The 24,188-nt window shown below is 35.0% G+C and overlaps 1 protein-coding gene across 1 annotated transcript; it reads left to right on the top strand.

Moving 5' to 3' along the window:
• Positions 1-1,520: 1,520 nt before the first annotated feature.
• LOC150105977 (uncharacterized) lies at positions 1,521-17,134 on the top strand. The gene is made up of 8 exons (XM_090394605.1): positions 1,521-1,688; positions 4,234-4,392; positions 8,149-8,307; positions 9,915-10,061; positions 10,307-10,357; positions 15,538-15,633; positions 16,337-16,692; positions 17,023-17,134. The coding sequence occupies exons 1-8, from the start codon at positions 1,521-1,523 to the stop codon at positions 17,132-17,134; spliced, it is 1,248 nt and encodes a 415-aa protein (XP_090250731.1).
• The last annotated feature ends 7,054 nt before the right edge of the window (positions 17,135-24,188 follow it).

Genomic DNA, 24,188 nt, shown 5'->3' with positions numbered 1-24,188 from the left:
ACTGATATTCTGGGAACAACCCAATCTTATGCAGGAAGCATGGACAAAACACAAAATATTTAAGGTGAAACACTTATGCCACTACACAGTCATGTTAAAACACTACTACAGCCCAACATATAGAGTAACCAGAACAACATCAAATAACAAGACCACAGTCAACAAACTACATAACATATAAGTACAACAATCACAATGGCAAAGCCACCCGAAACTTCTACGTACCTGACATGATAAACAAACTGCCGTTCGACAACAGGAACCTAGGAACATATGAAAATTAGAGCAATTCCTGTTTCTCTCTCCCCCACCACACATACACACACACAAACCTATGACAACCCCCCCTCTCAAAAACTATCACTACAAGAACACAAAGAAACAAATACACCATGTCTAAATCCAACCCTATTTGCACAAAAAAAAGAAAAAAAAAGTTAAGCTGTAATAGCAGTCGAAGTCTTTCAAGCACGTACCAACAAACAGTAAAATCAACACCTGGCTTGTGACCACTATAGGAACACAACCATGAAACCACCACCCTCTGTCATCTATTATCTTCCTCAGATAAGCTCTGCTAAGCTTCGAGGAAGAAAATTACTAACTTGCAAGTATCTGTTATACACACTTGTAATGCGTTATAAATATTATACACATATAATTACTACAGCAACTATGTATGCAATTCATCTGAGACATAAAAAAAAATTCTTAAAAAAAAACAAAAAATAATTATTATTATAATCCTTATTGTAAATACTGTAAATATTATTACTGTATGTAACTTATACTGAGACATAATAAAATGTTAAAAATTACTATTATTATTATTATTATTATCATCATCATCATCATCATCATCATCACCACCACACCGGATGTTTTATTGATGGTAGTAATAGGTGAAGGATAAATTTGGGGAAACAATGAATGGTGATCTCCTGCGTACAGCAAACAATATCCTAATAGTTTGGGGAAAAGATTTGTCTGAAACACCGGTGCATTTTGTTCAGGATTACATTTTTAATATGGTCATTAATGTATTATGAAAATTTAGAAGTATGAGAAGAAGAAATATAAAGGAATCTCATATCACAATTTAGAGGATATTGATTATGCAGGTGAGATAGTTTTAATATAGCAAATACATTAATATACAGGTAAAGTGAGAAGTATTATAGAAGGTATTTAACTTGAAATAAAACAAAAGGTCTTAAACTGAATTTACCAAAATACAGTAGAAAAAGTTAAGTTTTATATGACTTAAATGTTCATACTGAAGATGGCACTAACAATGATATACTAAATCTCTGCTGGTTAAGTAAGTAAACATTTTTCTTCTTCCTTGCCTTTACTGTGACTTTCTGTATGATGTTGAAGAAAGTTTTTTTTTTTTTTGTAATTCATGTTGAAGAAAGTTTTTTTTTTTTTTGTAATTCATTAGAATTAGCATCACAGGGCCAGAGCTTTGTTTATTTTCTTAGGACTGCAGAAGATTTTTATAGTTCTTATTAGAAAACATGAGTGAAGAAGAAGAGAAAGAAGTCCCTAAAGAGCATGAAGAGGAAGAAATCCCTAAAGAGCATGAAGAGGGAGTAGTCCCTAAAGAGCATAATCACCAGAAAAGCCCTTTCACAGTGGTCAGATGTTCCTTTTGTCCAGAGGAGTTTCCAAAAAGTGGTATTAATGTAAGTAATTTCATCAGCATTGTTAATGAAATAAGAAATTCCCCAGTTTTTGCAAGGAATTAGTTTAAAGATAACTAGTTTTTTTTTTTTTTTTAGCGATTTTGTTAATTATTATTGTCGTTGTTGTAGTCAGTCTTCTATTGCGAAGGCTCCAAATGGACATAAATTCTGCGAATTATCCAAATTTTTATTATATATTATGTAACTTACCTATAATATTACTTTGAAATATTTAGAAAGAAAGGAAAACAAACCCTACAGTCCAAGACGAACTAACTCAGTACTGACAAAATAAACTGTGGTCAGCTTTTTTTTTTTTTTTTGTGTGACTTTGATCTTACGACAGGTTCGTAAATCTATAGTATATTAGTACCATGGGTCAGCTAAGGATTTTTTTCCTCATTTTGATATTTTTTGCATAATCCGAAACCCTCTTTATGGAACCTTTTTTTCAAGCCACTTCCGAATATTCTTAAGCCGCTTAGGAATATTCGAAAAATGTGAATATTAGGAGGATGTGAGACCACCGGGCCAGTGGTCTCACATCTGGCGATGAAAATCGTTCCCGCCATGGAATTCTAACCCAAAGCCTGTTGGTTATGAAGCGAATATGCTGACCACTTGGCAACACGATATTCACAATCCCAAGTATAGTTTGGAATAGATATATTCAGGGTCATAATTTGTAATCTTTCCATACTCTATCTTTTCATTCTTTTTGTTTTTTTCGTCAGTCATCATCATTAGAATTTCCTGATATGTGCCCTTAATAGGTGTACAAAATACTTTGATAGTCAACACAATTAGATTTACCTTAATGCTAGCTTTCCTATCAGTAGTTTCTTTTAAATTAATAGGTCTCCAGTATTGTCAAGACTTCAGTGGATCAGAAATCAAAACTGATTTCTGATCCACTGCTAACTGCAAACTGCATCAATCACCTAGTTTTTGGTCAGTCTCTTTTTGCTAATTTTTTTCTGTCGCATTCATTCACTTTAGATTAGCTTTACCCACACATTTTTTGAATGATAGCAATAATATCAAGTTCTTATCTAATATCTTCATTTGTAATATAATCTGTCGGCATGTATTCAGTCCTCTAATTTTTCTCGGAAATGTCATGTCTCTCTAGTCTCTAATCTTAGATCAACTGTTTTATTTTTAATCCAATTCTCTGATCCATATGTTAAAAGTGGTTTGAACACTGTTTTGTATACTGCTAGTTTATTTTTGGCTAACTTTTCTCTGTTTTTCATATAAATTTATGCAGCTGGCTTCTCCCCTTGTTGAGCTGTCTCTTCACTGCGGGCCTTAAATTAGTGATAGCCTTGGACCAGCTATCTCTGATTGGCTACCAGGGGAGATTGAACTGCCCATTCAGTCTCCAAAAGTTAGATAGTGGTAAACGGCCTCGCCTATTCCCTATAAGGGAATAAAAGGCGTTAGCTATTTTTTTTAACAGTTGTGTCTAAGACATGTAATTAATGTTTATTGTTGCTCGGCTGTTTTAATAATTTTCATCGTTTCAGACCAAATACTTGTATGTTGTAACAGTTATTGCTTATTTAAAGATCATATAGACTGATTAGATTTATTTAGACGTCTAATCTTTCTTCACGAAGAGTTATCCTAGAATGAGGGAGTAGCTTGGAGAATGCCCCATAGATGACTGTAACGACGTAAACACCATCAAATGGAGATTCTTCAGTGTTAGTGACTGGACATGAGCACTGTTTTAGACATTAAACTGTAGAAATTTTACTTTCTCTTTTTTACAATATCCACCACCAATCAACAACAGAGAACTAATGCTCTACCAATAAACAAACACACTTATCTTGTATGGAAAATACAAAAAAAATCACCAATTCGAAATCAGACTGTTTATACACAGTTTGTTTTACATACATCTGATTGATCAATTTGTCGTTTCCTGCATCTACTAAGACTCGTTCGAAATAGTGCAGGCTACCATAACACATTTCATTTTAATGTTTGATATCGTTAACTTTCCAAACAGCAGTTTTTGATATAGACTTATAAACCCGATAACTGACCGATGAGGATATGGGATTTTATTTTATTTTAGGTGCAAAATGAACCTCCATAGAGGTTCATCTCGCGTGTGATGATTTATCAGACGCCTGCAATGTCTTGAAAAAAATTCATATCTGGTTTCTATAGCGGTTTCCAGAAAAATAAATAAGTAAATAGTTTATCTTCCTCCTATCTTTCAGTGGTAGGAATCGCCTAAAAAAATTCTCATTGCATATTAAGTTTCGAGATCATGCTCCAATTTATTATTTTAGACTTGAAATTATGTTAAAATATGGTTGAGAGTTTAGTTTGTTTCTTTAGCTTTACAATCCCCCCCCCCCCCTCAACAGATGACTGCTTGGAATTAGAATATATGGTTTTATTAGCCTTCTCGACATGTATATTTTTTTCTCCCTGTGCAACAGGTACACCATTGCGCATGTGAAAATATAGAAAAATCGGATTTTTTTTTCTTTTGTTTCCTTCTTTTTTGTCATTATTTCTTTAGGATCACGAAGATCTTTGTGGCTTTAACGAAACGCCTTGTGAAAAATGCGGCGCCAAAGTGAAAGACGAAAATATTGAATGGCATACCAACTATGCATGTCCGAAGATAGTCGTCAGTTGTCCTTGCTGTAAGGAGCAGTTGGAAAAACGAAACATTCCTGTAAGCATTAGAGTGTTTAGATAAAATGTAATTATTAAGTGGTAATAAGAAATATATTTTGAAGTGAATGCTAAAATGTAAAATACGATTATAATTGTAATACATCTTGCCCTTTTGCTCGTTCAATAATATAAATGATCACTAAGAATCGTAATGATTATATTATAGGATTCTGCTGCTCTGAGAAGCGGATGTTATCGCAACGGAAACCATTGTTGAATTAATCAGTTTCACGTGGTGGTGCTAGGGTTTTATATTCAGAAGTTTCCTGGCCTTAAGAGGCAAAGGGACTTTCATACAGACAGACAAAACCAGTGTACAAACAGTTCTGTTTGTGTACTGGATTTTGCAGTTTGAAAAGGTCATTCCTTCCTTCGTATAATAAATGAGGGCACTATTTGCTAATCAGGACGTGTGTCACTTTATGGTTCCAGCTATTCATCATTCAACTTAGAAAATAATTGCATCATTTGTTTGTTTATTTATTTAAAAACACGCCGATCAATGTATTTTTAGGTGCAATATTAAGAGTCACCACAGTGACTTTATAACTTTAAATCAAAACTAAAACGAAAACAGGTGAGTTTTAAGGATTCATTTTCTCTTCAGATACTCTACAGTTATGTAGAGTATCTGAAGAGAAAATGAATTATTATTATTATTTTTTTTTATTGTTGCTCTCATTCACGAAAGGATGTAAATGTATCATAAATTTAGTACGTAGTACGCTGAGGGTTAGAAAATTTGGAAGCCCTTCTTAAGAGATCTGAGATGCTACTTGTCAATCAGCTTCAGGCTTCCAAATAAGGGGTCACGTAAAAAACGATAGCGCCGAATAGGAACCCGAGAACTGGACCGTTACATTAGAAGCCTAAAGATGTCCAGACCGAGTTGTTTTGGTTCTTACGTTTTCTGAAAAATTCGGCCCAATAAAATGATTGGGCCGAATAGACATCTGTATAGATGACACAGACATAGACATTTGTTTAGATGTCTATGAAGGGAAACTTCTGTATAGATATCGGTCAACCAGATTCGACCAGATTTGGAATTTCAAGATGTACTAGAATTAACTAAAAACACCCCCAAAAACAATTGTTTATTAATTTCTCTAGATTTCATGTTCCTTGTGTGGGGCTTTCTTCAATGAAAAAATACATAAATTAAGATATTAAAATCAGAGCCAATTTCTGCACCATTGTATCAAAACAGTCAGCCGGATTATAAAAGAGAGAGAGAGAGAGAGAGAGAAGAAAGTAAAATGCCGGGCTGACTGTTGTGTTGAGAAAAGAGATTAAAAATGGATTACTTTGAGGATTAATCTCGATAACGCTTTATGAGACGACACTCACTCTCACTCGAAAAATATGGAGATTCCCTGAATCTCTGACGGTATCCATTGCCAAGGTCTTTCTAACTAAAAGTGAAATGTACATATTTGGAAATGATGCGGGAGATGTACACACTCATACTAACTTCTTTAGAAATCACGACCTATGCGTTTATTTTCTCAACACCTACTAGTGAGACTTCCAGCAGGTACATCTGACTGAATAGTTTATTCAGCCAGATGTACGTATTTGCGTATTTGTTTTCTTACTTGAGCAAATACAAGAGATTATTTGTTTTCTTACTTGTAAGTTTGATAGAATGACACCATTTAGCTTTTTATCAATCTTCTAATCTATCGCCTCTTTAAGCCGAATGCTGGAAAAGGTGAAATGGTAGGACTCCCCTGATGTCCTTCATAATTCTGAAACAATGTTCATTCTGTATGTTCGAGGAAATTGGGTAGGGAAGCGAGAATGTGTTGTATAATATGTAAGTAAAACCAACTCTGTGGACTTGAATTCTATTGCCCAGACATGACTTTTACAGGAGATAGGAGACACTGCCTATCTCCTGTAAGAAAATTAGTAGTGATACACTGGGCGATAGAATTAGTCCACAGAGTTGGACTTGACTTACTCGTATTACTCCAATCATTTCCTCGTTGTGATGAGTTAATGTGAGCCTCTGTATTCCAGTCGATATTGACAATGCCTTTTGGTTGAAAAGGTCTGTCGAATCCTGTCAAAGATGGGAAGAACTTTTAAACGCGCAGTTTACAGAAACAACTGTTCAGTAGGCATAAGACTAATCATCTTGGTTAATAAAAAAAATAAATTATGAAAGCTAAAGACATATATTGTAAACCATAACGGCTTGTAATACCACTGATGAGTGATGGGGTGTCAGGTAATATATCTGATACTAACAGTCCCACAAACGTAAAGGACAGGCAGAAGTTTCGGTTGCTGAAGAACCATTGAACTTCATTGAAATTCAGGATGCATTCAGATTATGTGACCTAAACATGTTTCAACTTTAGACTTGCGGTGTACTAGGAAGACAAACAAAAGAAGTGCAAATTTATCTTTAGAAAAGTAGACAATTGATTTTTTTTTTTTCGTTTTGCGAATTCGATAAATAAGATTTATGTTTGTGTTGCTGAATAGTTATGTGATGGACGAGTTTATTTACAACTACAAAACCGATTGTTGAAAATTGTCCTTAAATAATAACAAAAATTAAATAAGTCTAGTATATTGAATTGTCCTACCTGTAGCACATGGATGGCATCGTTTAGGATACACCAGCAGTGCATCATTTACCAAACTTATAAAGCATCACAGTATTTCACCATTTTTTAATTTTTCTTTTTATCAACTTCAATATACACTATTGGTTTGCCTGTGGTTACAATTACAGATTACTGCGTTTGTCGATCAAAATGTTGATAAACGGACACAAGTATTTTGGCCCTTCCTCCACTAAAATTGCAATCAATTTTTGTAATGAAATTTGGTCACCGTTTGGTTGACATGCTAACTCATCCATCTGGCATCTTCTGAAAGACGTTAGCTCGATGGGCGATCTATCCGTAGATTAATGGAAGTTATTACTTATGCGTACCTGATAGACAATAGTCAACTGGCGGAGAACTTAAAACTAATGATCAATCCTTCACTCTACAATAGTGATTCACATTAACTGTGGTCAGTTGGTCTTGGTACTGCAAGCAGTATTTTTGTTATGAGCTTCTGTGGACATTAACGTCACCAAATATATAGAAACGAGATTGTCTGTAGTGTATACAGTACCATTGATGGCTTCTCTTCATGCTGCAAGGAGAAAAACATATGCAAGTAGCGGAGTGGTGGAATACCACTTTAGAACCAAGTCGATTGCGAGATAATATACTGCATTCTATAACTGAGGTTCTATGAATAAAATATGTGGCAACTGCGAACTTTTCATTTCGAAGCAGATTCTACGGATGCACATTTCAAATCTTACCTTGACCAAGAATTGAAAAGTTGCCTTTCCTATATTTAAATAGTATCAACGGCTAGTATCTGTGTATCTGTGCAGAATTTTCAGATACATCTTCGCTGTCTTTGTAAGTAATTCAGTATTCCTCTTTTGTTTTATTAAAAGAACTTTCATTATGAATACTGCGATTTAAAGCTTCACGAGTAGCTTGTACTAAGAGAGTTGTAATTGCATAGCTTGATAAAGAGCCCATACTCAACGTAGATCAGTGACAAGGATATGAAAACATCGAACTATCCAAACTGTCTGATTAATCAGATGGCGTACCAAATCAGTTAAAATTAAAGTGATAAGGTAGTTTGAAATGACACTGCTGTCTTACGTACATCATTTGTACGTAAGACAGCAGTGTAAATCTATTGTTTTCTTTTCCTCCCACAGAGTCATAAACGAACTTGTGATTTAGCTGCAGTGAAATGCGTGAATTGTGATGCCAGAATGTGTCGTAAATATCTTTCGGAGCATATCAATTACGAGTGTCCCGAGACAGAGATCAAGTGTCCTACCTGTGGGAAATTCTTCCAATGGAAATCAAGTGAAGTAAGTGGATTTTTTTTTATTGCCTTTTCTTTTCATGTAAAGGTTTGATGTCAAAATGTGAGATGGTTCAACCAGATCGATTGTAAGGGATGTAAAATGAGACTTTTGCCTTCATTTACAAGCCAATTAGTACGTTGCATTTGGCAACGATTATGGATTTGCCACGTGAGACACTTTCACGTAGCAGTTAGCTTATAACGCTGGAAGCAACACGTCTCACGTTGTATTATGAGAATGGTATATTAAGACAGCGATTAATTCCTGAATATTGAAAATGTTTTTTTTTTTTTGTAAGCTATTTTGTTTATTAGTTTTTTTAGATCCCAAACATTAAATTTCTTTCACATGCAGAAAGCTAATTCCAGTATTAAGTGGCAGATCGGAAAGTAGTAGTAAGCAATTTGAACAGAATTCCTGGATTAACCACAGGCTCGTCCAAACACCATCAAATAACAAATCTTATAATGAGAAAATGCAAACTTTTTTAAAATTACCGGATCTAATAACTAGCTTTTATAATGTCAGGACTGTGCCTTTTCATCTACAGAATCAAAATATCTTAAATATGCCTTTAATGTTTTGATTACCAGGCAGTAAAGAGAAATCTCACATTTTAGGTTTAAAACTCACTGACTAGTAATATAAATTACTAGTCAGTGAGTTTTTTTTTTTTTTTTAAAAAAGGGACAGTAATGACATAAACCAATCACGTACGGGAAGACAGGTTCTTCAGCCTATGGTTTGGACCATCTGATTAGGTAAAGTAGTACAGAGCCATCACGTTTTTTTTCAACTGATGGTAAGTTCATATACTGAGCGGGCATGGTTTTTCCTTTCTGAAACTCAGATTTTATCCCGTAAAATAGCACTCCATCTATCATATTCCAGTCTTTTGGAATGTCTAACTTCGAGTTTTCTTCTTTGAACCATCTTGAAAAAAAAAAAATTGAAAATGAGACAACTTTCAAGCCTTATCCATTTTTATATATAAATTTTGCCATCATATTTTCATATATTATATTTAATTTATATCATGCTCTTCCGGCTGAATTATGAGAAATTAACAAGACAGCGAAATATGGGCCTGGCTGAATTGAAGTTACCAACCCCAGTACAATAATTCCATTCATTCACCAATTTCAGAAGCTTTTGAAATTAGTGAATGGAATTTGGGCTAATAACATCTCGCCAAATGTTGAATAGTATTATTGCATTATTTAGTCTTTTATGGTCAAAACGTCCATTGGCCGTGCTAGTAACGAACTGCATACAATTCTCCATAAAGTTTTGGATACACAGCTACAGCTCTATCTATATAGACTTCAACAGTGCATCACACCAGATATGTCTATGATGTAGAATTGCAGACATCACATTATGCACCTTAATATACCCGGATGTTATGTTCTCACATATCATATCAATTTAAAAAAAAAGAAAAAAAAAGTTAGGCTTTCATATGTTGTATATTTTATATAATTTCACTTGCTTAATACATTTTAAGGTACACCCCAGACAAAATAAGATTTATTATTACTTTATAGAGCTGGTGTATATAAAGCCTATGTGATAGCGCTAAGAAATTCGTATGTTTTGGTTTTATGCAGGACCACGACAAACTATGCAGCCCTCCAGTGGCAGATGGTGGAGATGACTTGAACGCTGATATTGAGCAAAATTCTGAGATGCGTTCAGAATGGCCTGAACAGGGAGATCTGCCGTGGGATAAGGAGTTTTACAAAGAAGAAATTGCAGTAAGTCGTATATAAATTGAATAAAGAATTTTCATTCAGTATTATATGATGGGCAGTGTAAATGATTACGCATTCATAACTCATAATTCTAACAGTCTCAACGATTGTTCCAGTGGAATATTGAAACCGATATTCATTTTCAAGCATATGAAACATCATTTATGTGTGTATGTTAAAGATATTTGCTCTTAATTTCTCTATTGATTCAAATCAAGAGCCTGACATCTATTCGCGTATATTTTCAGATGATGAAGAAGGAAAATGAAGAGTTGAAGGAAAAACTGAAGACAATTGAGGTTTGTGAACCATAAAAAGTAAAAATATTTTCCTAATTTTTTTTGGCACTTGATCTGCAGAATAAAAAAAAGCTTATAGGTTTAATGCTAGTTTCCGAAGTGTTTTTTTTATTTATTTATTTTTATGGTTTACATAAACCTTTCGTTGGTGTAAGCCACGTAAACAATCATAAAGGTCAGCAAAGCAATAATTTATGCTTAAAAATGGTTTAATTTATCCAAAGGACTGAAAACGTAATTATTTTTTTCAGAAAAGTCCAAGTATGGAAGCATAGTTTTTAAAATCAAGCAAATGTTTCATTTTGTACGATCTCTGCTGGTTCTTGAAATCTTTCAGAATATCAATAAACTGAGCACAGTAGTTCTGTATTGTATTTCTAAGCGCGTAGCTTTTCAAATTCGTATGTATGAAGGCTTGGCATGTATTTATTGTAATTAATATTTATATTGTGGATTGTTTTGATACTTGAAAAAAAAAGAACTCGTTGAAGTGCTTGTATATATATTAATCAATACTAATTACATTAGCAACATTGCCTCTTATGTTGCTTGTCATGGGAATGCACTTAACGTGGACGGTGGAAGGAGCTACTTATCGATTTATGAAAAATTGAAAATAATGTGCCTTACAGAATGGCGCCTATTGTTTTTATTTTGATTCCCATAGAAAAATTAATTCCATTCCATCATGGAAGATAAAGTGTAGTTTTTTTTCCCTTTCTCTCCCCCCCCCACAAAAAAAGACTTGACTTAACACCTGTTATATTCGTTTTGTCCGATAGTTCGTACACATATGACTCCGCTCTAGCTGAACGAATTTTAATGAAATTTGGGATTTTTTACTACAATTTGTCGAATGTTTTCAATTTTGATTGAAATCTCACCATCCATTTTCGTAACAAATTCAGGCAAATAATTTGAAGATGCAAAATATATTTTAGTCGAAATTAGAGAGATGCGGGATTGGAGCGGGGCAGAGAGTAAAAACTGTTACTTTTATAACGTTTCAAGGGCTTTCAACTGTAGTCGAGTACCGTTGCATGAAATTCTGCCTTGAGTTTATCGTCAGCATGATTAGAGCATTGAGTTTCAGATTGATTCTATACGAAGATATCCAGGAAGAAGTCATTATCATCATCATCATCATCATCATATTTCTATCTTGGAGCCTATTACGGTCTCTTTCCATCTTTTATATTGTCTTCCAACTGATCTCTTCCCCACGGGTTTATATTCGAGGATTTGTTTGGTGATTCTACTATTGTCCATTGTTCCATTGTGCTGTTTCCATTTCCATCTACATCTCTTTCTTTTAAGGTTACACGGTGATCAGCATTCATATTTACGAATTTAGGGCCACAAAACACACGTGTTGAAATGATTATTTTACTAATTATTAATAAAATAACACTTGACGTTTCGACCCCTGTGTCGAGGTCATCATCAGAAAGATACATGTGTATAGGGAACCAACCTACATGCTCTTGCACTCTATACTGGTAAATTAAATCTACGCTGTTAATTAATCTTTTTCTTAGCTGACCTCTAGCGATAATAAAATAAAATAAAATAAAATAAAAATTGAAAAAAATTTAATAAAATAAAATAAAAAATTAAATAAATAAATAAAAAAATATAATAAATAAATAAAAAAATATAATAAATAAATAAAATAAATAAAAAATTACACTAAACTCTGCTAAAGTCCTCATGTACTAAGATTCTTCTGGATTTGTACAGTTCAGATTGTTATACTATGATTTTCTTCAGGACTTGTACAGTTCAAGTTGTTATGGAATGTTAAGAAAAAAAAAAAAACTACACCAAATCTTCTTGTAGTGGGATTTTTCTTTGGCTTGTTCTGGTTGCTATAAAGGTTCAAGATGGGTCCTTCACATTCTTGGAATGGTTAGGCTATCATTTTTGTTCAGATTTGGGTTATGTTTGAGCATTTCACATGCTTCTTTAAATTTCCTCTCGAACCAGGTTTGGGTGCGGTGTAGGGACTTGGTATTTTTCCAATCAATTCTGTGGTATGTTTGGAGTGTGTGGTCAGAAAGGTCGGTTTTTCCAAAATGGAGGAATTTAATGTGTCGTTTGTGTTCGTCCTTCCTAAATGGGATGGTTCGCCCTGTTTCCCCTATGTATGGTAGGTTACATGTGCATTGTATTTTGTATACCACTGGGAGGGTGGGTTCAGTGTGGAAGAGGATCTTTGGAAGAACTGAGTAGGTGTCTTAATTTTGTCGGGAATTTAAAGGTGGTTTTGAGGTTGTATTTGTGTAGTGTTCTGATTATTTTTTCGGAAATGCCTCTAACATAAGGTATAGCAATAGCATTCTTGAAATCTTTTTTGTTTTTACTAGTATCTCAGTGGAGGATCTTGTGAATAGTTTTTTTTTTGCTGTATCCATTTTTTACGAATGTATGGTTGATGATCTTGTAGTCTTGGTTTAGAGCTTGTTCATTTGAACAAATAGTTTGAGCTCTGTGTTTAAGGATGCTTATGACACCTAGTTTTTGTGTTGGGTGGTGATAAGAATTTTTGTGTATGTACTGACGTGTGTGTGTAGGTTTGCGGTAGACTGAGGAGAGACAGCCTGAGGGAAGACGTGTGACGAGTGTGTCTAAGAACGGAAGAGAGTTGTTGTTGTTTTTTTTCTATTTTAATGGTGAATTGAATGCATTTGTGTTGTTTGTTCAGGTGGCTAAGGAATGTATTTAGTGCTTCGCGGCCGTGGGGGTCATATGGCGAAAATATCGTCGACGTATCTGAACCAAATTTTGTGGTTTAGTCACACTGACTCTAGAGCTCGTTGCTCAAAGTCTTCCATATAAAAGTTAGCAATTGGGGGGGGTTGTATGGGGGGTCCCATGGTTGTACCCTCTTTTTGAAGGTAAAAATTGTTTTGCCACACGAAATATCCGGAGCGGAATATGTGGGCAAAGAGGGCCGTGATTTATAAACAAAATTAAAAACATTACACTCAACGACCAAGATTTATTAGTCAGCTTTGACATAACTTCACTTTTCACCAATGTCCCGATCAATGATACTATCTTGCTTCTACATAACATATTTCCACACGACATAACGGCCCTCTTTGCCCACATACTCCACGCCGGATATTTGATATTTCATGTGGCAAAACAATTTTTACCTTCAAAAAGAAGGTATAGCCATGGGATTCCCCCCCCCCCCCCCAATTGCTAACTTTTATATGGAAGACTTTGAGCAACGAGCTCTAGAGTCAGCGTGCCTAAACCCCAAAATTTGGCTCAGATATGTCGACGATATTTTCGCCATATGACCCCCACGGCCGCGAAGCACTAAATACATTCCTTAGCCACCTGAACAAACAACACAAATGCATTCAATTCACCATTGAAATAGAAAAAACAACAACAACAACAACTCTCTTCCGTTCTTAGACACACTCGTCACACGTCTTCCCTCAGGCTGTCTCTCCTCAGTCTACCGCAAACCTACACACACACGTCAGTACATACACAAAAATTCTTATCACCACCCAACACAAAAACTAGGTGTCATAAGCATCCTTAAACACAGAGCTCAAACTATTTGTTCAAATGAACAAGCTCTAAACCAAGACTACAAGATCATCAACCATACATTTGTAAAAAATGGGTACAGTAAAAAAAAACTATTCACAAGATCCTCCACTGAGATACTAGTAAAAACAAAAAAGATTTCAAGAATGTTATTGCCATACCTTATTAGAGGCATTTCCGAAAAAATAGACAGAACACTGCACAAATACAACCTCAAAATCACCTTTAAACTCCTGACAAAATTAAGACACATACTCAGTTCTTCCAAACATCCTCTTCCACACCGAACCCATTCTCCCAGTGGTATACAAAATACAATGCACATGTAACCTACCATACATAGGGGAAACAGGGCGAACCATCCCAATTAGGAAGGACGAACACAAACGACACATTAAATACCTCTATTTTTGAAAAAACCTTTCTGACCACACACTCCAAACATACCACAGAATTGATTGGAAAAATATCAAGTTCCTACACAGCACCCAAACCTGGTTCGAGAGGAAATTTAAAGAAGCATGTGAAATGCTCAAACATAACCCAAAATCTGAACAAAAATGATGGCCTAACCATTCCAAGAATGTGGAGGACCCATCTTCAACCTTTATAGCAACCAGAACAAGCCAAAGAAAAATCCTACTACAAGAAGACTTGGTGAAGTGTTTTTTTTTCTCTTCTTAACATTCCATAGCAACTTGAACTGTGCAAGTCCTGAAGAAAATCATAGTATAACAATCTGAACTGTACAAATCCAGAAGAATCTTAGTACATGAGGACTTTAGCAGAGTTTAGTGTAGTTTTTTATCTATTTTATTTATTAATTATAAATTTTATTTATTTATTTTTTTATTTTGTTTTTATTTTATTTAATTATCGCTGTAGGTCAGGCTCAGAAAAAGAGTAATTAACAGCGTAGATTTAATTTACCTGTATAGAGTGCAAGAGCATGTAGGTTGGTTCTCTATACACATGTATCCTTCTGATGATGACCTCAATACAGGGTCGAAACGTCAAGTGTTATTTTATTAATAATTAGTAAAATAATCATTTCAACACGTGTGTTTTTTTGTCCCTAAATTAGTAAATATAAATTAAATATAAATTTCCATTTATACTTGTGTATATATTCTATCATTGGTTATTCATTCATTTCTTCTATGATTTCTTTATTTCTTTTATAATCAAACAAGGTGCATTCTGCGGTTATCCTCATAAATCTCATTTCTGCTGCAGTTATTCTTCTCTCATCTTCTTTTTTGATCGTCCGTTCTTCACTTCCATAAGTCAGCACTGCTCTTGCTAATGTTTTATAAGGGAAGAAATAAAGGAATTTAATAATTCAACACTGTAGCTCACTGTTTCATCACCATTTGTAACACTCTCTGTGGATTAGTAGACCATTTCGTGTGCTTCATATCTACTTAGCACAATAATCTGCGCCTGGTCGTTGGTCGTTCTTGGGAATCAGTATATTGGGCTCAATAAAGCTGAGTTTATTGGCGATATCATAAACGGGAATATGACAAAATGTCAGATAAAGTAACTAAGTAGTGTATTATACTTTGAAAAGTTGGACCTCATTTGTAATCTTTACTTTGTTCTAGGGTATGCTCGTGGAAAACGAGGATCTGAAAAGTGAACTGCAGATTACCAAGGACAGACTCAATGGATTACTGCACGATATTGCAATCTATCTTGAAGTAAGTGCGACTTGGGAAGAATCCTTTGCTCCTCGAAATCCTTGTTCATATGATTTATTTCGCATTTCATTTGCTGTTGTATCAATATTAGAGTTTTTCTGAACTAATGCCTAACGTATTTTTTATTTCTTAAATTTAATTCCAAAGTGTACAGAATAAAAAGTTTTTTAAGTGTATTATTAAACAGAAAATCCATTTGTGAGATCGATTAAAAACAACTGCGTTTTTCAGTTATTGAGAGAAGCGAATGATACTAGAAGTAAAGATAATAAATGATCAATATGGACCAAGGAAGCCTTTATTATTCGTGTTATTATCAACCATTTAAAGTATAATGAATATCAGCATGCTCTGCTGGTTTGATTCCGCATGGCTGATGATCTGAACGTTCAGTAGATTTGAAAGACTCATCTTCTCAAAGATCAGTGCATTGAACTGGGAAAATATTGATGGAATATTTTTTTTTATACAACAAATGTGTAAAAAAGTGATGACGGTCCCTACAATTAGACTACTGTACTTCTGAAAATACTGCATATACTATTTATATTAATGGATTTCTGTTTTTATTAAGGTTACTAAACAGTATATCAATCGTCTTAATTTCAATAAGTTTCTTTGTTGCATTTTGGAGAGAATTAATAAATAAATAACTTTGATGTGAGAAATATTTGAATGTCTTATGGTTATACTCTATTTCTAGAAGCAAGAATGCTTGCCTGACATTACTCAAGCGTTAATCCCACCACCACCTCCACCACCCTCTCCGCTGCCTGCTGATCCAGAACAGCAAAAATCAGCCAGCACACATCTTCATGCTTTGCTGCATGCTTATCGTTGCCGACAAGCCAAGAACACTCCACGGCGATGTGCTACTCCTTTGTGCCGAAGAATGAAAAATGTCCTCAATCACATGAGTTCCTGTCAAGCTGGAAAGGAATGTCCAGTTCCGCACTGCGTGTCTTCATTTGAAATTATTGCCCACTGGAATAGCTGCACCAGTAGCGACTGTCCAGTGTGCTCTACCATTATCGATCCAGGACTTTCAAAAGATATTAGGTGAGTAGTATATCAATTTAACTTGTATACAGTCGTGTAAATGGAGGAGGGAATCTAACTGTGATTCTCGAACCAATCTTTTATGGATGGGATTGTTATAAAAATAACTCTTTTCTTCAGTTATAAGAGAGTTATTGTAAACTGTACCTTACTGAAACCTATGATAACATTTTGCTCTTAAAGAGAGAGAGAGAGAGAGAGAGAGAGAGAGAGAGAGAGAGAGAGAGAGAGAGAGAGAGAGAGAGAGGATGTTTGTTTAACTGAATATTTAAATTATAAAATGGTTCATAGAACGAACTATTATATAAATGCTTTTACTTTATTTTGCAGCTCACCAATAGTGGTCCACTCAAGAACATTGAGCGAGGAGTCTATGAGAGATAGTTTTGCTTCACCCGCTTTGGTCCATGTGAACGATGGCGGGGGAGGTCATTCCCATTAAGTGCATTTAAACAAGAGTTTTGTTTTAACTTAAACATTTGGAATTAATATCTGTATCTTTGGAATTGTAGCTTTCTATCTGTGTGAATAAATACTTTCCTTCAATAACTAGTTATGTATTTGTTTACATCAAATAAGTAGACAATGATTTCTTTCGACCATTTTAGACTGCGTTATTCTAGAATTAAATCACGGTTGCTTCCAGATTTTTAAGTACTGTATATATATATTACTTGCTAAAATTAAAGTATCAAACAATTTGGAATAAATAACTTATACCACCCTCAATGATACTGTACACATAACAAAGAAAGTTAGACGACTTATTTCGTTTATTAAGATTTGTATCTAAGGGATTAGTGTTTCATTTTTTATATTTCTAAAATTTCTTAATGTTCTGAAAAAATCAGAAGAATCTATCGGGTGGTTTGCCTTTCCGATTGCAAATATAGACCAAGAAAGTAAAATGCTTAACTTTGGCGTTGTAAAGTTATTGAAATAGAAGATATTATAAATTCATCGTTATTTACTAGTCAAATAATCGAGGTTGAAACTAAAACCATTTCGAAATTGACCACAAAGCTTACCAGAATGCACCTATTGGCATCGGAGTTGCCTTCTAAGGTCCAGATTCAATTATTTAGCTTTCTGATCAAAAGCTGTAATAAAAGGCTCAAAAATGTTAACATGGACTAGGCAGAGTTTGTACTTTTTAAGTAGTCGAATTTGAAATTGTTACAGTTTCAATTCAGCTATGAAATAATGATAGATTTAACAATAACCTCTATTTCTATGGAAATGTGAATTTTTCATAGCTTTGGCTTCTGTTAAGGTGAATATTTTGAAAGTCTGGTTGAATATTTCCATTGCTTGGTGAGGATGCTTTTGAAGGCAGGAATGATAAGAAAAACCATGTTTTCTCTCTAGAAAGGGATTTGTATAACGTACCGTTTGATAAAAAGATTATGGTGAGTTGATCCGTCTCATACGATGAGGAAGGTTCCCCCTCCGGAAACTCGGATTTTTCAAAACAGATAAACCGGTCCCCTTGAACACGAAATCTACATGCATTGGATACTAACTGCAGGATGGAAGTGATTACAGCCTCATCATCTTATGTTTCTACTGCGATTATGGATCTCGGGTAATGAAAAAGAGACAAACTTCGATTAGTTCGTTATAACACTATCAAATAATCGGTAGAGTAGAGTAGAGTAGCATTCGTAATTCTAAATATGATAGATATTTAACAAAATACCGTTTTAAATTTAACACATATTTCAGACAGTCCGTTTCACAAGAAACTTTTTTTTTCTTCATTGAAATGAAATCAAATAGGAACTATTTTACATTTCATTCTTTAGCACAAAAATGTTAGTAATTTAAAAGAATATCACAAACTTAGCAAAAGTATCCGGGGGGGGGAGAAGATTTCTGTATTTCCTTTCCTTCATGGTGTAATAAAAATTACAAATGACTCTATTTATTTTATGCATATTTTATATTCACTTTACTCCAGACGATACCATTTCCTCCCCCGTCACACTATGTTGATTACTATCTAAATGTGACCTTTGCTATTTAAGTATGAAAGGCTACGAGAACTAGAAATATTCTTAGATTATTTCGGGACGTGTCAAAAATCCATTTAGCATTTTCAGTTGAAGGTGAATTAGCCGATCACGTACTGAGGTAGCAGGGTTTTTTCTTTTCGTATTAGTTTTTCATCCCTAATACGGACAAAACGGCGCACATACAACACTGAATTAGAAACTTTTATGCAGATGTGCGTAAACGTCACTTATGCAGCGCAAATGCAAAATACTTGGTCACCTGCGTCACTACGTGTTCTTTAAGAATGCTTTGGTCAGTAATCGTCAATAGTGTTGATCACAATGGGAAAAAAACAAAAGATGTTTCAGAGTTCGATAAAGAGCTTATTGTGGATGCCAGTCTGATTGAAGCCACGAGTTAGAAAACAGCAGAGCTGACTGCTTTCTCAAGAGGTAAGATATTCCGGGTGTTTAATCAGTGGAAAAACAACCTACATTGCTTGTGTAAGAGGCGTAACTGTGGTTTGTCAGAAACGAAGTCGCTGTCGTCTGAGAAGGCCAAAGAGAATTTCTTGTGTGCAGCAATTGATCGAAGTATTTAATGAAGGTTGTTCTCAACCCATATCTCACAGAACTATGCACAAGGAATTGAAGAGGATAGGCATTAAAGGAGGTTCAACACAGTATTAAATACAGGTTTATAATTCAGTTGCCAGTATGTGTAGAGTATGGATCGGAATCTCCTCCAGCGATGAGTCCTCGGACTCTTGTAACGTAATAATAATATCTGTCTTTTCTCAACATTTTTTCCCCGTTCTGATCTCCCCCCCCCACTGAATACGCAACAGTAAAGATAATTGCTTCGGGAGTGTGTCTGATATTTAGATTAGTGGATTAATGTCTAAGAAGGTTTGAAAACAACACTGCAGCCACCGATTATACTCCTCGTTATGGGAACAGTTTAAATGAGGAAGGAGTCAGTTTTTTTTAAAAAATTCCTACATATATAAGAGGTTTCAAGGCGCCTGCTATGTCGGCAAGCCATTAGGGATAAGATATTATCCCTAATGGCTCTTACTAATGCCTTCAGCATAAGTAACATGCCAATACCTTATCCCTAAAGGGATAAGGTATTGGCATGTTACTTATGCTGGAGATTATTTTCCATCGGGAAATAAATATCTTCGAGTGTCACTAGCGCAAACTTTACGTAAATTCAACGCACAGGCCATTGTAAACTTAATTCTCATTTTTCACCTTCGTTGGGATAAGGGTTAGCTCACCTGGTAACCCTGTTGCCACCTGATGCCTCCAATAAACAGATAGTAGTGGTGACACCAGACACACAAAACTCCACACCACAGTGGCATTTGAACATACACTCTTTTAGAGATCTATCTACTCGATCAACGGGCTGATAACACACTTCGTTGCAAAGATTATATAGACACGTCCGTTTTCCTGGAATGCTCTCAACCGAAGATCAACTATGGCGTAGTAAAGTATAAAGGCTAGCGTGTACACTGACTGGTTCTGTGCAATACTGGAAAACCAGATGGCATAACATTCCAGGATTTCACAGTGGTCTGAAAGAGATTCTGTATTATCTACTGGGTTTGTAATTACAAGGACAGCAGACTGATATTATTATTATTATTATTATTACGTGACACTTCCAGGGAGTCAAAGATTCATCGTGGGAGAGCACCCACTATAACTCTCTGTCTCCACCATTTAATCCACCGACTACAACTCACCGCAACTACACCAGCGCCATCTACCGCCCACGACCACCACAGTATTTTCACAGACAATAAAACGTAGGCACCAAATCTATTCATCGGTATCAATGGTTATGCATTCGGTTTACAGTGAAATGAAAATGAACACACATGCGGAGAAAAAAATATCAATTTATTGAGCCGCATACAATCTAATAAAGAAGTTATGTATTAGTGTTTCAAGCGAACCGATGAATTCCTTACTGTTTCTTTATTACTCATCATAAACACCGACGATGCTAAAGCTATTTTCATTCGCGATCTTGTCAAAGGAAATGGGCTGTTCAAGGCAGTGGCTCCTTTAAGCACCTGGCAGGATCTAGTGCGGAAAATTAATGGACACCTGGAAAAGATGGAACTTTATTACCAGATTGGTAGATTAAGCAATGGTAAAAAGTTGGACAAAGTTGATAGTTTTAAGTTGCTACTTTTTGAAACTCATGTAGACTTTGAAAAAAAAACCCATATATACTCGATCATGCGACACAGTAATTATACTATAACCGGCATTAAAAATGAGCTAAGTGGCACACGATGAGTTCAGTCCTTCATTCAAACCATGCATTCCATGCAAACTCTTTAAAAATATTGATCGATTGATTGGTTTATGAGCCATCCCGCGGCTCAATGACATCTCAAGACTTACCCTGCAACATAGCACTACCTGTGCTGAGTTGGAAAAATATACGCCAAATATCACTATATAGTGCAGGTTAATACAAGATATAATGAGGATATCAACTTGGTAGGGCGGCAGTTTTTTAACTTGAGACAGTCCGGTTTCTCATCGTTCATAAACTGAAATACCGACCAGAAGAATATATACAGTAAACAGCAATGCTACAATAACGCCATAATTCACAAAACCACCATATCAAACATTTCAGAGGTTCTCAATTGTGTTGAGACAAGTTACAAGATTTCAGGAGCAGGATACCACTAGGTTCTAAAACAACTGAAACTCGACGGTTAGTTGATATAGGAAATATATATATATATATATATATATATATGGTACCAAGGCAACTCTTGGTACCACGAGTTGCCTTGGTGTTGCACCACCACCATAAGTCTTGAACCACGTTCAGGAGCAAACTTGACTTACTTGTCTGTTTGCTTACTTGGGAAAACGGATTAAAACTAAGGTTATAAAATTACTTGGTATCTTTAACATATATTATACCCAAGGTAAAAAACTTTTCACATATTTCATGAACTAGTTCCGTCTCATGCAGTGTATACAGTGGGGATGAGCTATAAAGACTTCCGTACCTTGTGCAATTATCTGTATAGTTCATTTCTTCTTCTAGGACCAAAGAAAGTAAATCAGGATTATTTAGATTTTCTTTTTTAAATATACGTCGGTTTCGGTTCTGATCACCAACAGACACGATTTTAAAGATGATATGAAACGTATCGAATCCGATATTTCCTTCCGAGTGATTCGATCTATGAGACTCATATGGCAAGCGAGCATTCGCTGATGACTTCCATATCAGTCATTCAATATATTTCTTTATCGATAGTTCTTCGGCTAGAAAGACATTTCTGAGTTTTTTTCATAATGTAATATATCAGGTCGTTGCCTAAGCACAAACAACATTTCACTTTTGAGTTGAACTCGTCAATATGAAGCACCCCATATGGCGCTGTACAAAAGAGGTGAAGGGAATGATTAAAATAACATCTCGTGGACATGAGATATATTATGTTATTAAATCGTCCTCTAAGGAGGAAAAAAATATTGGCGAAATTAAAACCCACGTTCTGTTGGTTGGAGAGAATAGATACACTAACCAGTTAGGCAACCAAGCCAGCTAGTATCCTTCGTTGCCAATTATAAATTCTTTAAAAAATGCATGAATAAATTTTAATAATAATATATAATAAATTTAAATACTATTTTCGCAATATTCATATTTTGAAATTTACCTGTTATTTCTAAATAAAATCCAAATATGAATTTTTTTAAAACATCTCATGCGCTCCGACGTCCGCTGGCCAAAACATCGTTTAATGTTGTGTCAGACAACTTTAATCAAGGAAATAGTATTTTTAATTGTGGTAAAGGTTAGTCAACGATCTTATTGAGATTTTCAATACTTGCGTTTTTCATCCTATTGGGTAGGCAAACAGACCAAAGAACATGTGATTAACAGACATAATATCCTGACTTCATAGTTTTAGTTTTTTCCGTTAAAGTCAAACACGAGAGAGAGAGAGAGAGAGAGAGAGAGATTTGATTATTTCCCTAAGCATACATTTGCTTTATTTCTAGCTTAATAAATACTGATAAGGTGATATTAATATAAATATTGGATTGTTTCCTGCAATTATAAGATGAAAATCGTTACATCTTACGAGATGTTACGAAATCAGATCATTATCAATACTTCTTATTTCTCATGCATATTGGCAATACACACACACACACACACACACACAGCCAAATTATCGTACAAATTTCCACAGTAATGATATTAGCTAAAACTGTTTCATTTGTAAAACTAAGACAAACAGACTTTAATTATTTGATTTAAATATCACATACGCATTAGGCCAACATTATTTCTCAATCAAACTTTAAATGATACAGATGCTCCAGGTTGGACCAATTGTGATATACTTTGACCCCACTGGCATGTGTTGGATGGCTACTGCTATGGCATATCGTTTAAGTGAACAATCGATATGGTCTGAATACGTCTGAGGGGTCTTATGAACCGCAAACGTATTCAAACAGAAGAAATATTAAGCAATTAGTACAATTTAGATTATTTAATAATGGAGAACGAAGGTAAATAAGCAATAGTAACGGCATCTCACTTTCCAAACTTTTTTTGGAGAGAGGATGTATTTCTTTACTTTCAGTTACCTGAGTTCTTCTTGTGTCAAATCAGAAGCTGTGCTGCAAACTGAACATTCATTAGTGGTACAAGTGTTCCAGTGGTGAATGATTTCGAAGGAGGACACGCAGTGTGGAACCAGACAGTTCTTTCCAGCTTGACAAGAACTTATATGGTTGAGCACATTTTTCATCCTTCGACAAAGAGGAACGGTACAGGAACGCTCGTTTCTATTGCTGTCCTTGGGCTTTTCTAATTGTCGACACTGGTGAGCGTGCAACAGAATCCGTAGCTGAGAACTGATCAATTTTTGCTTCCTTGGATATACGGTCAATGGGGATGAATGGACGCTGAATGAGTTCAAAGATTGTAACCTTGGCTTCTGAAAAGACAAGATAAAAGAATAATGGCAGCAACAGATGCATCAATCAAAAGCTATCTTGCAAATTATCAAGTAAGCAACGATACATATACTTATTATGAACAGGGGCGACTAGTGCATAGGCACTGCTGAACTGCAGCGTCCCCAAGTTTTCTCGATATATAAATATATTTATTAATTTATTTATATTTGCTTGTAATATTTAATTTTATCATCAACAATCCTATACAATTCTCTTATTTTGTAAAAAAAAAAAAATAAATAAAAATCCATCTTGTAGCATTTAGGAGGACGCTAGCAGCACTGTGTTTACCACAGTGTCATATTGCTACGCGCGCAAGCATATCACATCATAGTGAGATGCGAGCTATTAGCATAATGCGGCACTGTCCGTCGAGCAGTTCCACTGTTGTTTATATGAGGTTTGCACCAGTAGTAGAGTGTTCGTAGTGCTTATCGTGTTTACTTCGTCTCTTTAAATATTTGGACATTA

The sequence above is a fragment of the Typopeltis vanoorti genome, chromosome 6 (assembly GCF_054136105.1).
Source record: "Typopeltis vanoorti isolate ZY-2024b chromosome 6, IOZ_Tvanoo_1.0, whole genome shotgun sequence".
Taxonomy (NCBI): Eukaryota; Metazoa; Arthropoda; class Arachnida; order Uropygi; family Thelyphonidae; genus Typopeltis; species Typopeltis vanoorti.
This window is presented reverse-complemented; position numbering and strand designations above follow the sequence as displayed.

Excerpts from the sequence above, each read along its gene's own strand:
- LOC150105977 (XM_090394605.1), top strand. The coding sequence starts at position 1,521 with ATGAGTGAAGAAGAAGAGAAAGAAGTCCCTAAAGAGCATGAAGAGGAA. Across the intron at positions 15,634-16,336 it reads ATATTGCAATCTATCTTGAA|AAGCAAGAATGCTTGCCTGA; the intron begins GTAAGTGCGACT and ends CTCTATTTCTAG. Across the intron at positions 16,693-17,022 it reads GGACTTTCAAAAGATATTAG|CTCACCAATAGTGGTCCACT; the intron begins GTGAGTAGTATA and ends TTTATTTTGCAG.